General features: G+C 41.4%; 2 protein-coding genes across 2 annotated transcripts in view; both read left to right on the top strand.

The window, feature by feature from the left end:
- Window positions 1-4,681, top strand: part of ncoa2 (nuclear receptor coactivator 2) — an 81,163-nt gene extending 76,482 nt beyond the window's left edge. Inside the window, exons 19-20 of the mRNA XM_079489297.1 lie at window positions 3,031-3,101; window positions 3,469-4,681. Of these exons, the coding sequence (XP_079345423.1) occupies window positions 3,031-3,099 (69 nt within the window). The 3' untranslated portion in view covers window positions 3,100-3,101; window positions 3,469-4,681. The remainder of the gene's footprint in view (window positions 1-3,030; window positions 3,102-3,468) is intronic.
- A 4,879-nt stretch (window positions 4,682-9,560) lies between these two features.
- prdm14 (PR domain containing 14) lies at window positions 9,561-14,075 on the top strand (the record flags this gene model as incomplete). Its single annotated transcript, XM_079489296.1, has 8 exons — window positions 9,561-10,206; window positions 10,357-10,410; window positions 10,521-10,681; window positions 10,848-11,118; window positions 11,400-11,602; window positions 12,026-12,127; window positions 13,500-13,707; window positions 13,921-14,075. 8 exons carry the CDS (start codon window positions 9,561-9,563, stop codon window positions 14,073-14,075), a joined length of 1,800 nt encoding a protein of 599 aa, XP_079345422.1.
- Window positions 14,076-15,118: the final 1,043 nt, after the last annotated feature.

The raw sequence follows: 15,118 nt of genomic DNA, 5'->3' as shown, positions 1-15,118 counted from the left end.
CCCATCTCCCCGCCACAGTCTGGCAGTGAGTTTAAGTGTTATAATAAAGCACCAACATCAGGACAAATCAAATGGAGAAAGTAGACGATCAACATGCTGACACGCGCTCCTTTGTCCCGTGATACATGTAGGCCAGGGGTGCCCAGAAGGTAGATCGTGATCTACTAGTAGATCACAAAGGCTTTGCAGGTAGACCACATGACATGCCCTTAAATTAAACACTTGAATTAAGGTGACTTGATTGATTGACATCAAATAGAGCCTGTGCGCTCAAACACGCAATACAATACTTTGTTTTCAAGAGTGTTTTCCTCTCTCTATTTCCCATTCCATGAGTGTTTGTCTTAATTTTTTGGGGGTGGGTACTGGGTAGATCTTGTTGAGCTGGTCATTTTGAAAGTAGCTCTCAAGTCAAAAACATGTGGGCACCCCTGAAGTAGGCTACTTGCGCGCGCATCACTGTGTGCGTTCCGGGGGGGGGGAGACAAAATATAACACTGGTCTTGTTAGAAAGTAACCCAACAAACCAGCATGCCCTCCATGGGAATGATGGGACAAGAGCAGGTATGTGTTGTTGACTATATGGCTAGACAATAAAATAAAGGTCTTTTAGTGGACAAATGATGGGAGACAACGGTCTGATCCTCTTGAGAGATTTAAAACCCAGAAGCTCTACAGTTCAACCATAAAAAGGTACCTTCGTTCTTTTTAAATAAAATGGAGCCCACAGGAATAAACAATAAACAACCGCGTAAGGGGTCCCCGGACAATTGAATGCATTTCTTTACCTCTCTTTACCCCATTCCAAGTGGCATAAGTAGGTATATGTCTAATCGCAAGACCCTAAGTGTCCGTGTGCGTTTATTGAGCGGCACTGCTAGTGAATAATTTACTCTGATTAGCTTATGTAACTCTTCTGGCCAGAGTTCTGCTTCTTGACTTGAACTTATATAGAGGACAATGATGTAATTAGCAGTGGGCACTTTAGCGCCAGACCGATTAGCTCATCATGTAGACGTTGCTGTACATATAGTTCAAAGGATGAACCGTCTGAACTGTGTGTGGACTTCAAAATCGTCATGCGGTAGCTGAGTCTAGAACATGACTAATCATGCAAGCCAGTGCCACACACACACACTCACACTCTCTCTCTCTCACACACACACACACACACACACACACACACACTCATCAAGCTGTAAACGGTGATCTGGTGAGCTGGCCGCACTGATATATTGGTGTGTATGTACTAGAGATGTCCCGATACTGTATCGTATCGGGAAAAGTATCGGATCGGCCCTTATTTGTCATATCGGTATCGGTGAATATGCCAGTCTAACCACAGATCCGACACAGTGGTAAGGGGTTGACACTATGGCAGGTAAATAAAATGTTGGGACATGTGGAGTTTGCCCAAACTGCAAGTGCACATTTGAGTGAGGAGTCTGCTATAAACACAACACGAGATATAGCTATAAACACAACATGAGATCACGACACTGGTATCGGTATTCGGTATCGGTATCGGCTAACACAGAAATTGAGGTATTGGGATCGGATCGGAAGCGAAAAAAGTGTATCGGGACATCCCTAGTATGTACTCTCCCTTACACTCCTTTCTCAGGAAAACAGAAGTGTACGGTAAATGGATTGTATGATGTCTGATATATATATATATATATATATATTAGGGGTGTGCTGAAATATTGATATTGCGATATATATCGATACGTCCTCCTGCGATAAATAATCGATATCGATTATTCAAATATCGATAAAAAGAAACAAAAAACATGTTTAGAAAAGGAGGAAATGCCAGCTAAAATAAAGCAAATCCCACTCTCAGATTCTACAGCAACCAGAAGTACTGAATTGCTGGATGGTGATTTGTCCAAACAGCTTTGTGGGAATACAAAATGCAGAAGTCCACTGTCAGTGATAATGGTCAGTTGGTGGTGTTTGTGAGGTATTATGATGATACCAGTGATAATGGTCAGTTGGTGGTGTTTGTGAGGCATTATGATGATACCAGTGATAATGGTCAGTTGGTGGTGTTTGTGAGGCATGATGATACCAGTGATAATGGTCAGTTGGTGGTGTTTGTGAGGTATTATGATGAGGGTATGAGGCAAAGGGGGAGTTTATTGAGTATTAATTTAGTGTTTGAGTGGTGCAACCACTCCTATAGACGGCTATGCGTGTCCCTCCCTGTGTCTGAGCACGAAAATAGCGTTTTTTTCAGTTCCAAGTATTTTGTAGTTGCAGATATCGTGATATATCGTTGATGAAATTTCATACAATATATCGATATATCACAAATATCGCAATATATCGAATATCGTGATATTATTGTTATCGAGGGCCTAATATTGCGATATATATCGTATCGTGAGGTACCCATATCGTCTCACCCCTAATATATATATATATATATATATATATATATATATATGTATTTTTTTTTTTTTTATTATTATTATTTTGACCACTGACCAGCATTCCATTACTGGTCAGTGTCATTAATTTTATGCCAACCATGCGTACAATCATTATTACATAGTTTGTTTGCTATGTGGAAAACACAGTGCTGTTGCTTCTGATGCTTTTAAGCCCAATAAAAGGCCATGAATATTTAACCAAAGTGCCATTTGATTGTCTGCAGTGCACGTCAGACTGTTATAAGGTACTGCTATATCTGTCACCTGATTTACTCCCCTTTCTTGTTTATAGAAATATATTGCCACTTAGATTATGTCAATTATGTATGGATGTTGCTTTTGCGAAAAGTACTCGGGTTTAACACTCGGATGAACCCCTGGATGTTATTGCAACTCTATCCAATGATCCAAGAACGTAACAGTGGAATATCTATATAATGAAACTATACATATATACTATACTATACTATACTATAAAATGCTATGACTACATAGAATGCAATTCTAGTGCTGTCTGGTGGGTTGTCAGACTACGGCGGAAGATTGGGAGTGAGGCTGCAGTTCTGATTGTAATGGGAAGTGCATTTCATAGTTTTGGAGCCAGAAGGGAGAAGAGTTTGGGACGCGCCGTGGAGCGTTGACCCGGCGTTTCACCCAGTGAAGGTACTTCCAGCTTCCCTGCGTTGGCTGAGCTAGTGTCGAAGTGTCCTTGTGCACTGATTTGCTCACCTAATTGCTCCTGATGTGCAGGTTGGTGCCGTGCATGGTTTCCTCCGCCATCGGTGTCCATGTGAATGGGTGAATGTAATGCACAATCTCTGTAAAGCGCCTTGGATGAAGGCGCTATATAAATGCACATTTAGACACAAGGAGATTTCATTGATCTGTTGAAACTTTAACTGGGTGGGTCACTTTTCCACTGCAGAGGTTTTGCATGGGTTCAAATCTACCGTGGTGCATCGGGCCTTGTCGAGCCTCTACTACTGCATGAGTAGTGGAAAATTCAATTGTCTTTTGTCTTTCTCTGCAGAAGTACTGTTGACCCGCGGGGAGTCCACAGCCAGCACCTCAGTGAGCCTCTGGTTCAAGGAGCGCAGCACGCTGGTCCTTCTTACTACATGACTACCCAACCAGCCGGCGTTTGGCCCCTTGAATCAGCCAGGCCACCAGCCATGATGCCCCTGTCCCGTCTCCCCAGGTCCCCCCACGCTCGCTCAACCTGGCCTCTCCCTGCCTTTGCTTTGTGTTCTCCGGTGGGGAACCTGGCCCTCGGCGGAGGCAGGGAGAAGAGGGGAGTGGGGGAGACGGAGTCAGCGAGGACTGGGGGGAAGGATCGCCCCCCAGTAAAGCTGTCCCCAACTCGCCTAAACCCACCAGAGGGAGAGCCTCGCGATGAGCCAGTCTGTCTGTCCAGCTGCATTCACCGTTTTGTGACTTACTGTAGGCCTCCCGGTGGGGAGACACTGGCTGAAGGAGGATGAGGGGGGATAGAGGCTGGCGGGGAATCCCTCCTCTGATGAATGTATTCCTCTCAGTGGACTGCGGCCATTTACAATCTCATCTCAAAAACAATGTACACTGATTTTTTTTCCTCTGTCTTTATTTTCTCCCCTTACCTTTTCGTTACACCTCCTCTCCCTTTCCTTACACATACCCCTCATACTTTCTCCCTCGATTGTGCGATTCCAAAATGGCAGCAAAAGCCTCCATGTTGGGTTGTGGATTATGGATGGAGCTTTGGACATGCGGCCGGTTTTGCCTTTTTTTCTTTTGCTGTTCTTGTTATTGAGGTTCTTTTTCTTTTCTTTTGTTTCCCCTTCTTTTTTTTTGAGTGAGAGAATAAGAATCTTAGAATGAAGATGTGGTTTGAAAAACTGATCTTGGACAAACACTGCAGAAGTTTATCATGTATTAAATTAAGTTTTATTTTTCTGTATAGATTCTTTTTAATTATTGTAGATGACTCTTTATTCTAGTAGCAATGACGGGGGGAAAAAATAAATAATTTCTAAAATGGTTAATAAAAGTGTGAACGAGGCACTTGTTAAAAAAAAAGAAGAAATTTTATTTTATCTGTAATGGTTGTATTCTTTCTGAAGAGACTCTTCTAATAACAGTGGATTGTGGATTCTACTTTGGTCCTGTACTTTCAGACAAGAACAAGTTGTCAAAAATCTGCATTACGGTTTTAAATTCACGGATCACAGAGATTGTATATACCAATAAACTAAAAACATTTTCTCTTCCTATTTATTTTCTTCCTTTAGGGTTGTAGTCCCCCTCGTACCCCCGGCCCCCTCCCTACCCCCAAAAATGTTTCGTCAAAACTGCATCTCAGAGCAGGGTTGTTTGTATGTATATGTATGGTATGTGTGTCTCCCCCATGTTTGGTTAAACGGGAGTGGGAGGATCTGGTACGACGCAGGGGGGGGGCCTGGGGAGGCTGAGTGGAAGTAGGACTTTGTGGTCTCTCTTCTGGTCAGGGATGTGTGGGGGGGGGGGGGGGGGGGGGGCTGTGCTGTGTATACAGTGTACAGATAATCGCTTGCTTCTCTGCCTTTCGCGTAGAACACGACAAACCAGAAAAATCAAGGAGAAGAAAAAAAAAAAGTCAAATAAAACAGGACAAATTCAACACAGCCATACAATAACTCAAAAAAAGTAAATAAAACAGAAGTGTGCTTTCTATGTTGTTTGGAGTGCAACGCTTCATACAAGCTGCTAGGTGCAAACTGTTCTGGTGTGATGTAAACAAGCAATAACAATTACTTGAGAATCTTAGGGTTTATTTTTTTCTTTATTTCCCCCTTTTTTTGTTTAGTTTTTGTAATTTTTGTACAGTTTCCTGATGAAAGACATGTTTGCTCTGTGTTTGGACGCAGTAGTAGTTTTTTATTGCAATTTGTACCAAGAAAGTTCACATACACATTACACACACACACACACACACACATACACGCAGGCACATACACACACACACACACACAAACGGTCCTTTTAGATTATGCAGCGTTGACTGAGGCGTGCAGATGATCTTTGGCCATATTTTACACGGAGGACATTTTACTCTTTACAATCGTAGCCAAATATGACAAAAGAGCAAAATGACCCATCATGTGAATAATGGACAATGGGATCTAATCCGCATATTGACACATGCCCTCTAAGCCTCCAGCCATCTTCTATAGCAGAGGGCAGAGTTAAGATAAGACTGCACTGACCATCGCATGCATGGTGGCCATTTTGCCGTTCGGACGGTCATACATGGCCGCCATATGGTCACTGACCCTCTCTGACAAGAAATTTTAGCCATATTTTGTGACCTCAGGCAGTTGGTTCCAACTATACAGTGTTCAGTGACAACATGCCATTGTTTGACTCCCAGTATAAGGGGTTTTTCTGTCACCAGATCAAAAGCAAGTCATCTCTATAACCTCAAAAAGTATTTCCTCAAATAATAAAAAAAAAAATGAAACTTTTGATATGAACTACTTTAAACCCAGGAAAGACTTGGAGCAAGCCAAATATCCCTTGCCTTTTTCGGTCGGATTCATTATGATAATGTTATTTTTATTTATTTTTAATAATAAAAGCCAGCCTTGGTTTTTTTTTATTTTGGTTTTTACAAAAGGACCTAATGGACAGGAAGGGTTTGTGGCCCGTATGAACAGCAGGTTTAAAACAAATTGATGTCACTTTGCATTCAAAGTTAGATGTTACAGGATCATTGTTAGGGCTGAGGATGGAACAATCTGAATGTATTGTCATTAATGGCCTGAGAATCTAGAATAACTAATGTCAAACCCTATTGGCAGCATGGTGTGCCGTTGCACTTCGCTCATTTAAGCCTTTAGATATATTAGCATATTGCCCAAACTTTTTTTTTATTTTGAATTATTGTAATGCTGAATTTCGAACTTTCTATCGAGCTAACTTTGGGGCGGAGGAGTCTATATACAATAACATTTTGGCTGTTTTTTGGGCTCTTTCGATAACGTTGTATTACAGTAGCTTTGCTGTACAATTTACAGATCACACGTTTTGATAAATGCTGTTTCCTTTGTAAAAAAGAAAAAAATGAAATAAAACAAAACAGCAGTTGTGAAGAACAAGCATTTTAGAGCCATTTTAAGGAATGACAACCCTTCACAACCCTTCGCAAAATTTCCAAAGATTGTCAAACATTTTGAAATGACTTAAAGCCATGTGTAGCAATGCATTTTTAGCATTTATAACGGAACTCACACAAAATATTTGCCCCTGCTCAAAAAAAGAGAAAATTAAGAAAAATAAAATAAAAATACACATCTATATATATAGGCTTTGGACCCACTTAACAATAATGAGTTTTCTTTACCTATGGTTTTCAAGAACTTTAAATGTAGTTTTTGTATTGTCTGCCAATTTCATAGAGCTAAAATGCAAGAACCTTGAAATGCTAAAACCCTAGCATAATGCCTTAGATTTCGTCTGTTCTCGTTCTTTCTTGTACATTAAGCTGTCTGTATAAATTTGTATAGGCCTAAATGATTCGTGTACATTTATTGAGTGCATTATTGCTCAGTTCATCTTAGTTGCTGGAAGACTCGAGCCTGATTTTATACGTAGTTGTGCATCAGGTGCGTCTCGCACTGAAAATAGCAGATCTGCAAATGCGATGTGAGCTTGTAGATCGACTATTTTCAGTGCGAAATTAACACCGGCGCGCTACTAAACGTATAATAAGCCACATTATATCGCATTGCTCAGTTCCTCTGTTCTGTCTTTGGGTTGAAGACTGTGTTATAATTTCTATATCGGTTTTTTTTCTCTCTCTCTCGCTCTCACGGAACTGTTTGAACTTATGTATGAGGAAAAAAAAGATACACGTGGATATTGAAGCAATATGTAATATATTATATGGACTTTCTTGAGAAAGCTTAGTGTTGCGCGTTCCGAAATGTATTTTTTTCCCTGCATCGTTCACGGAAATCACACTGTACCACCCATTGCATTGACGTTTATAACCCCTAGTGTGAGCGTTTTATGCAAAAAGTTAGATATACAAGAGAAGTTAAAACCACAGTTATGCAAGTTGTGAACTAATATGGCTTCGCTGATGCTATTTGCCTTGTAAATAAAGAATTCTGTTATTGCAACGTGTATTGGAGTACCCTTTTTGTGTTTGGAAAGGCAGGGAAACGGCCAATGAACGGGCCATTGAAGGGAGGCGTTATTTATTTTTTCATTCATCCTTTATTTAAATTCTCGGAGAGACCATTGAGGGAACCCCTCATTTACAATGATGCCGAGATTACATACCAAAAAAAACCGTAATACAACAACAATATTAGTTATAACAAACGCAATCAGTTCACCTGCATAATGAAGCGATATTAAATCAAATGCATAGCAATTATACGAATGATTCGGTTAACGAATAATGGAAGAAAAAAAATGTTAATCGATATCCTTTTGGATTCTCTGATTTATTGTAATTTATTTAAGATAATTTCTGTTGCACGTTTTATGTTGAGGGGTATGGTCTAATGTAATTTATTACAACGAATAACGATATGAGAAAACAAAATTATATAGGCAATGTCCCATTTTGATCAACAACAAACGCCGTAAATCAGACAGATCGGGAGTATTGGCCTATAATTGTACACATATATAGTTTTGATTATTTTGTTTCACACTTGCTTAGTTGCTTTGGCAATGGAAACGTACGTTTCCCATGTCAATACAACCCAATTGAAATTGAACCATGCAGTTGAATCGAACTAAAGGGGGGGGGGGGTATGAAAGGAGGGGTGCACGGGGGGTGGATGGATTGTATACGGGGGGCATGCTGTGAGCAGTGATTATGCTGTGACTATACTGTGAAAAGGTAGGTATTCCTGTGGGCATTGAGATGCATTTAGCTTTACTGACCAATAGGGAGACGGCGCGGAGAAGCATCTTTAAGAGGGCCTGGCTCAGAAGCTCAGATCAACACTCACACTTAAGTTAACACAACATCAGGACAGGACTGTTCTGAGGTCTACCTGGCACACATACACCGCCGTTTCTCATTTGACTATACACGGACGGACGCTTGGTATATAAGGCTATAATTGCATGGAAATGACTCGACCTACTTCAGTCCTACACCTGCAGCTTTAAATGAATTCTCCGCAACAACGAAAAACTCAGGCTACTACGGGGTAAGTTCAGTTGTTATATTATAGCGTTACGCATGAAAAAATACAGCTATTCGACTACAGAGTTAAAAGAACATTCCTTTGTGATTTATATTGGATAATGGTATAGCCTAAACAATTAGGCCTATACGTATAGGCTACCATCTCGTTATTCGTTTTTAATTTTAGTCTAAATCCCCTTTATCTCGATCGAGTTTTCTGCTGTATTAGTGCAAATAATGTCCCGCTGACGTTTAAATCGTTGTTATTGCAAAGTCTATAAAAGGCTATGCTTCATTAATGTTGACCTTTGCCGCTGAACCGCATTGTGCTTTAATTAGAGTGTCATGACCCTGATTTGTCAGGTCTCCCGGTTCAAGTCCCATTTATTTACCAAGTGATTGGGGGAACGCTTCCTAAAATCACAGAAAGCACTATCTGGCGTTTCTCGTGTAAAGATAGCTATAATTGATGATCAGTCGACTCCGCGTGTGCCGTGATGTGCTCTAAGCTGGAAATATTGCAAACTCTGTCTTCATTATTCAATAGCAGTTTGTTCCATTTGACCCCCATTTAAAACATTAAGTCCATTAACTCGGGTGATATATATGGGCCCGTTTTTATTATAGGCCTATAATGAGCTTTTAAATTCAAGATATTGTAGCCTAATATTTTACAATAAATTAGCTATACCCAAACTGGGCCACTGACAGTGACAGCTCAATCAAAGTTCCCATATATCAGATAAGATATCAATTTAACAAGTAAAAAATAATACAATACAAAGTTATGAATTGTTTTGTAATGTTCCTCGCTATAGCTAAACTCAACTAACAGCCCCCCCCCCCCCCCCCCCTCTCTCTCTCTCTCCCATCCGAACAATTAAAGAATATCAACTTTATTTGAACAACGGACAGTCTCTGCTGTGATGTCTGTATCACTGTCCACTATTCCCGCGATGAAGGGCAACAATAAGGGCTACCACCACACCAGCCTGCTCAAGGGCAGCTCGGGTTTCTACCCTGCCCCTCTCCCCCACCATGGAGCGCAGCACTACATCGACATCTTCACGGGGACGACGCACAGCCTCCTCCACCATCCCCTCAAGTCTCTGGGCCAACTGGTGTCGGACACACAAGCTTCCATGCCGCTCAACTTCGCCGGCGGCGCTCCTCCGTTCCCCCATGGCCACCACCACCACCATGGCCACCAGCAGCAGCACCACCACGCCTCCGTGCAACACGTCTTGCAACACCCATATCTGAGCCACATGCTGCCCGGCGGGCACCGGGGTGCCGTTTACTCCAAGCACCACGAGGAGCTGGCAGTGGCCGCCGTGCTGACAGAGCACGCCGCCATGGGACCTCATTCTCTGTCGGACTTCAGCAGCCCCTCCAGCGACAGGTCCTCCACCGCCTCCACCTCGCCGCCGAAGGACGGCTCCTCTTCTTCATCGTTCGCGTTCCGCGGCGCAGCGGAGCCAAAGAAATCACGCACTTACAGTTTCAGCGAAGACGACCTGTTCGCGGTCCTCTACGGCTACTCTTCCAGGAGCGAACAACAACAGAACGTGTCGGGCGTGGCGCTGCCCGAAAAGTCATCAGGTGCGTTTTACGCGTGGTTCTTTCGGGGAATATAATATGAGAATGCTCTGCCCAAAAAAAAGTATATGATGCAAATCCTATACGCACGTTTAATTGCTTGTTTCCCATATCACGGTTTTATATTAAATGTATTTTCTATTTTTCTTATAGTTTCTGACAGCCGAAGTCTCCCCTTGGACAGCGAAACTCTTGAACTCCCTGAAGGTAAGCCTATATCATTTTATTTAGACATGAGGCCTAATAGACTAATTCCTTCCTCTTTCTAATTGAATACGTATCCAATGTTTGACACATATACTATTTGCCGTCTTCAGGGTTAACAGTCCTCCAGACGACTTGCGGAAGCGTCTCCCATTACGGAGTGTTCACGGATAAAAGTGGCATCCCCAAAGGCACGCGGTTCGGTCCCTTCCAGGGCAAACTGGTCAATACAAGCGAGATCAAAACATACGATGACAACACACTGATGTGGGAGGTATGAAGAAATAGCATTTTTACTTTAAAAGTTTAGCGGATTGATTGTCTTGTTTTGTTTTTGTTGTCATTTTTATCATCTCTTTCCTTGTTAAAATAAAAATAAACAAATCTACAGGGTGATTTGAGCATACAACTAAATTCTCTCCCTCTCCCCCATGATGCAGGTGTTTGAGAACGGCAGGTTGAGTCATTTCGTGGACGGCAGGGGGGCCTCGGGGAACTGGATGTCGCTGGTGAAGTGCGCCCGTTTCCCGGAGGAGCAGAACCTCATCGCGGTTCAGGTGCAGGGCCAGATCTTCTACGAGGCCTGTAAGGAGGTCGCACCGGGCAAGGAGCTGCTGGTGTGGTACGGGGACTGCTACGTGCAGTTCCTGGGCATTCCACTCACTCTGAAGGTCTCCACGGAGGAGAGTGAGACGCAGAATCCCCCAGAAGGTCAGTATTATTAGCATAGACCTAATAAATGGCTTATAAAACATTATAAGCCTGTCATTCCCTTGCTTATACATGTGCATGCAGTGTGTTCCATAGAAATTGATCTATTGAATCATTTTTATTTTTATTGTATTGCTGTATTGTTGTATTGTGCTTTCTGCTTTGGCAATGTAAACGTATGTTTTCTCATGCCAATAAAGCCCTTTGAATTGAATTGAATTGTGTTCCTGTGTGCACTATAGCCTATAATAACATCCCATTTTTCTTTTATTTTTTGCCAGATTCTGACGAGGGTTATAAGTGTGACCGGTGCGGGAAGGTGTTCGCATATAGGTACTATCGCGACAAGCATCTCAAGTACACGCGTTGCGTGGACCAGGGCGACCGCAAGTTCCCGTGTCACCTGTGCAACAGGTCCTTCGAGAAGAGGGACAGATTGCGCATACACATCTTGCACGTGCACGAGAAACACAGGCCTCACAAGGTATTTATTTAATAATAATAATAATAATTACTCATTGACTGCCATTGCGGCGTGGCTTTGTGTGTGTGTGTGTGTGTGTGTGTGTGTGTGTGTGTGTGTGTGTGTGTGTGTGTGTGTGTGTGTGTGTGTGTGTGTGTGTGTGTGTGTGTGTGTGTGTGTGTGTGTGTGTGTGTGTGTGTGTGTGTGTGTGAGTGTTTGTGTGTTTGTGCGCGCGCGCGCGTAGGCCTACTCTATGTTACTTTGCAAGTTTGCATTGTGCATATTTGGTGCTGAAAGGACAGCTCCCTCCACTTTCATAACACATTTCATGCGCTGAATGAATGAAAATGGAGTAAATAAATGCAAATGTTTATTGAAAGATCGAATAATAAATCATGTCTAGAATCATCTAAACTAATGATTATGTTGTCTTGTGATCCGCAGTGCTCTGTGTGCGGGAAGAGTTTCTCCCAGTCCTCCAGTCTCAACAAACACATGCGCGTGCACTCCGGAGAGCGACCCTACAAGTGTGTCTACTGTAATAAGGTGGGTTTGGTTGTGGAATATATACGCAATATATATAGGTCCCCATGCGCACGTGTTTGTTTTGTCGTTGTTATTGTTGTTGTTGTTGTTTTGGGCGTGTGCCAATTTAAAGGACCACTTCACCACTTTTCAACCTATCTTATAGGTCCTCACTAATAATCATGATAAAATGGCACGATTTTTTTCTACTCATTCTGTGTCTCATAGGAGGGCTGTGGGCAGTTTAGAAACCGTCTTCCAGTGACATCATCATTAGGCAGATTTTTTTTAAACAACATTTTTTTACAAAAATGTTTAGATTTTCATTATCGTGAGAACGATGGCTTCCATTTTCAAATTGCAACTTTTCAGGACTAGTAAACCTGCAGTTTCTATTAGCTTGGATTCCCCATCGATGATGTCACTGGAAGACGGTTTCTGAACTGCCCACTGCCCTCATATGAGACACAGACCAAGTAGAAATAAATTGCACCATTTTTTCATGATTATTTGTGATGACCTACTATATGAAGATAGGTTGAAAAGTGGTGAAGTGGTCCTTTAAGGACTTTTAAGAACTTTTTAATACCTCCAAAAAATAAGAAAATAAATAAAAAAGACCATTCATCAAAGGTTATCAAAACTAGTCAAATTGTCAAATAAAATAAGAAAGAGGCAACTGAACCATTACTAAAATGCATTGCCTCAACTTATACAATTCCAAGTGCTTGTCAGGGTGGTGGGGTCCCCAGTCAGGGTGGAGGGGTCCCCAGTCAGGGTGGAGGGAGGGGTCCCCATGCAGTTCAAATGTGATTATTTGGGGGGTCACGGCCTGAAAAGGTTGAGAACCACCACGTACTGGAACATATACGTGTCGACGTCATCGTTATTCTTATGCACGTCTTCGCAAATAAGAGATCTGAACGCGATGATTCACTAATTGGCTTTTTTCCTCATTTCGTGCTACGTTTGGCTCATTACCGCGTGGCACGCTCCGCGAACACACTTACATGCTAATTATCGCCAGATGTACACCCACCCTTTTGTCCGCCGAGGTTATACTTTTAATTTACGGCTCTCGAATGAGGCCAAGTATTTTTGGTTCTTTGTCCTCGCTGTCCTCCCTGTTTTTATTTACCCGATGAGTGCTTTGTTTGACCTTCTCCTCCTCCTCGTTATCAAGATAATTCGCGCTACAGTCTGTCTGTGTATTATTTTGCCGTAAAACGCAATGAATGGCCTATTCAAGGGGGCCGAATTGCCCTTCTATCCCGCCCTCCTTATTCCCAAATCGAATTGTTAATTTACAACAGTTGGTATATGTAAAAGCGTGACTGTTCTCACTTCTCACTGGATTTAAATTTATTTTTTTCTTCTTTTCTTATTCCATCAGGCTTTCACTGCTTCCAGCATTTTGCGCACGCACATTCGCCAGCACTCCGGAGAGCGACCCTTCAAATGCAAGCACTGCGGGAAGGCCTTCGCCTCGCACGCCGCGCACGACAGCCATGTGCGCAGGACGCACGCCAAGGAGAAGGCGTTCCCCTGCGACGTGTGCGGGGAAGCGTTCCAGGACGTGCAAGACCTGAAGAACCACATGAGTAAGAGATTTATCCAATCTGCAAAAATAATTAAAATACAAAAAAATACTTAATATTAGTATAATCAAATTATAGTCGTAACTATTATAATGGGCCTTATGAAAGGTCTGTTATTGCCTTAAATAAAATGAATTGGGCCCTAGACACATATTTACAATTTTGCACCAATTTTGCAATTTAATAAACTTTCTTTCCTGTCTTTTTTTTTTACAGACAGATCACATTTGGAAAGCACTATTGTCCCGTCGCCTCCAGCTAAAGGCTCCTTGGATGCAAACGGCAACTCCATCACACAGAAACACACGGGAATAAACTTCCCTTATGCCGGATTAACAGTTCTCAATCCGGAATACCGACCATGGAACTAGGCCTCACGTATAGGGAGGTGGAGGAGGCGTCGGCTCCATATGCGCCAATTGGATGCTTGTTTAAAATGTAATATTTTGTTTTATAATTATATTAAATTAAACTATATGACAATTTTAAATTGTTAAAATACAGAAATGTTAGGCCTCTATTTATTTGAGTCGGTTGCGTTATGGGGGTGTTTTGTGTCTAAATGCTTTCTTTCTACAATGTTTTTGTCAGTGTCAATGTAAATATGTGTATTATTATTATAGAATTATTATTGTATTATTTCTATTATTCGTATTCACTTGACGTCAAAGTTGATAAAAGCTTTAAGCTTTAATTTTTGTATATAAAACATGACAAAACATTACACTACCTCTTAATTTATGTCACAAAAGCAAATGAAAGTGTCTGTATTTGTATTTGTACCATGAGCACATTTTTACTAAACATCAAATACAATTCTGAGCATGAACATATATTTCTACATGTGTCTCCTTATTGTTTTGGTCAAGTTAAAAGTGGACCAATTCATTATTAGTTTTTGTAATTTAGAAAGCCATATCGAAATTACAAAAATGAATAATGAATTGGACGAGTATAGCTATTATGTGGGCATTCATTAAGCCTTCATTCATGCATCTTAAAAATACTATAGGCTATCATGGCAACTATTAGTTGTAAAAATACATAATATATAAAGCTAAAACATAATAATGGTGATTGTCGAGTACCACAGACGAAAAACAGTCTAAGTCCAAATTTCATTCTGACCCCTCCACGAAAAGGCCTCATTGTCCTGACCCCTTATCTATAATTTATACATTATGGATAAATAGTGTGGACTTAGACTGTTTTTCGTCTGTGGCATTCTGATTCATTAAGAATATTTAATCAGGTTTTTTGATCAAGCAACATTTATATTTTAGCTTCTTTTTTATAACAACTCGGTCCTGTTTCTGCCTTCTTGTGTGTTGCTGTCAACAACATGGGCTTCCTGGCAACATAGGCCTATACGAGATGTAATGTTAAATAAAGAGTAAAAAGAGTAAATATGCAG

The sequence above is a fragment of the Electrona antarctica genome (assembly GCF_951216825.1).
Source record: "Electrona antarctica genome assembly, chromosome: 20".
Lineage (NCBI taxonomy): Eukaryota > Metazoa > Chordata > Actinopteri > Myctophiformes > Myctophidae > Electrona > Electrona antarctica.
Note: the sequence above shows the minus strand (reverse complement) of the source record. Positions and strands in the feature narration are given on the sequence as shown.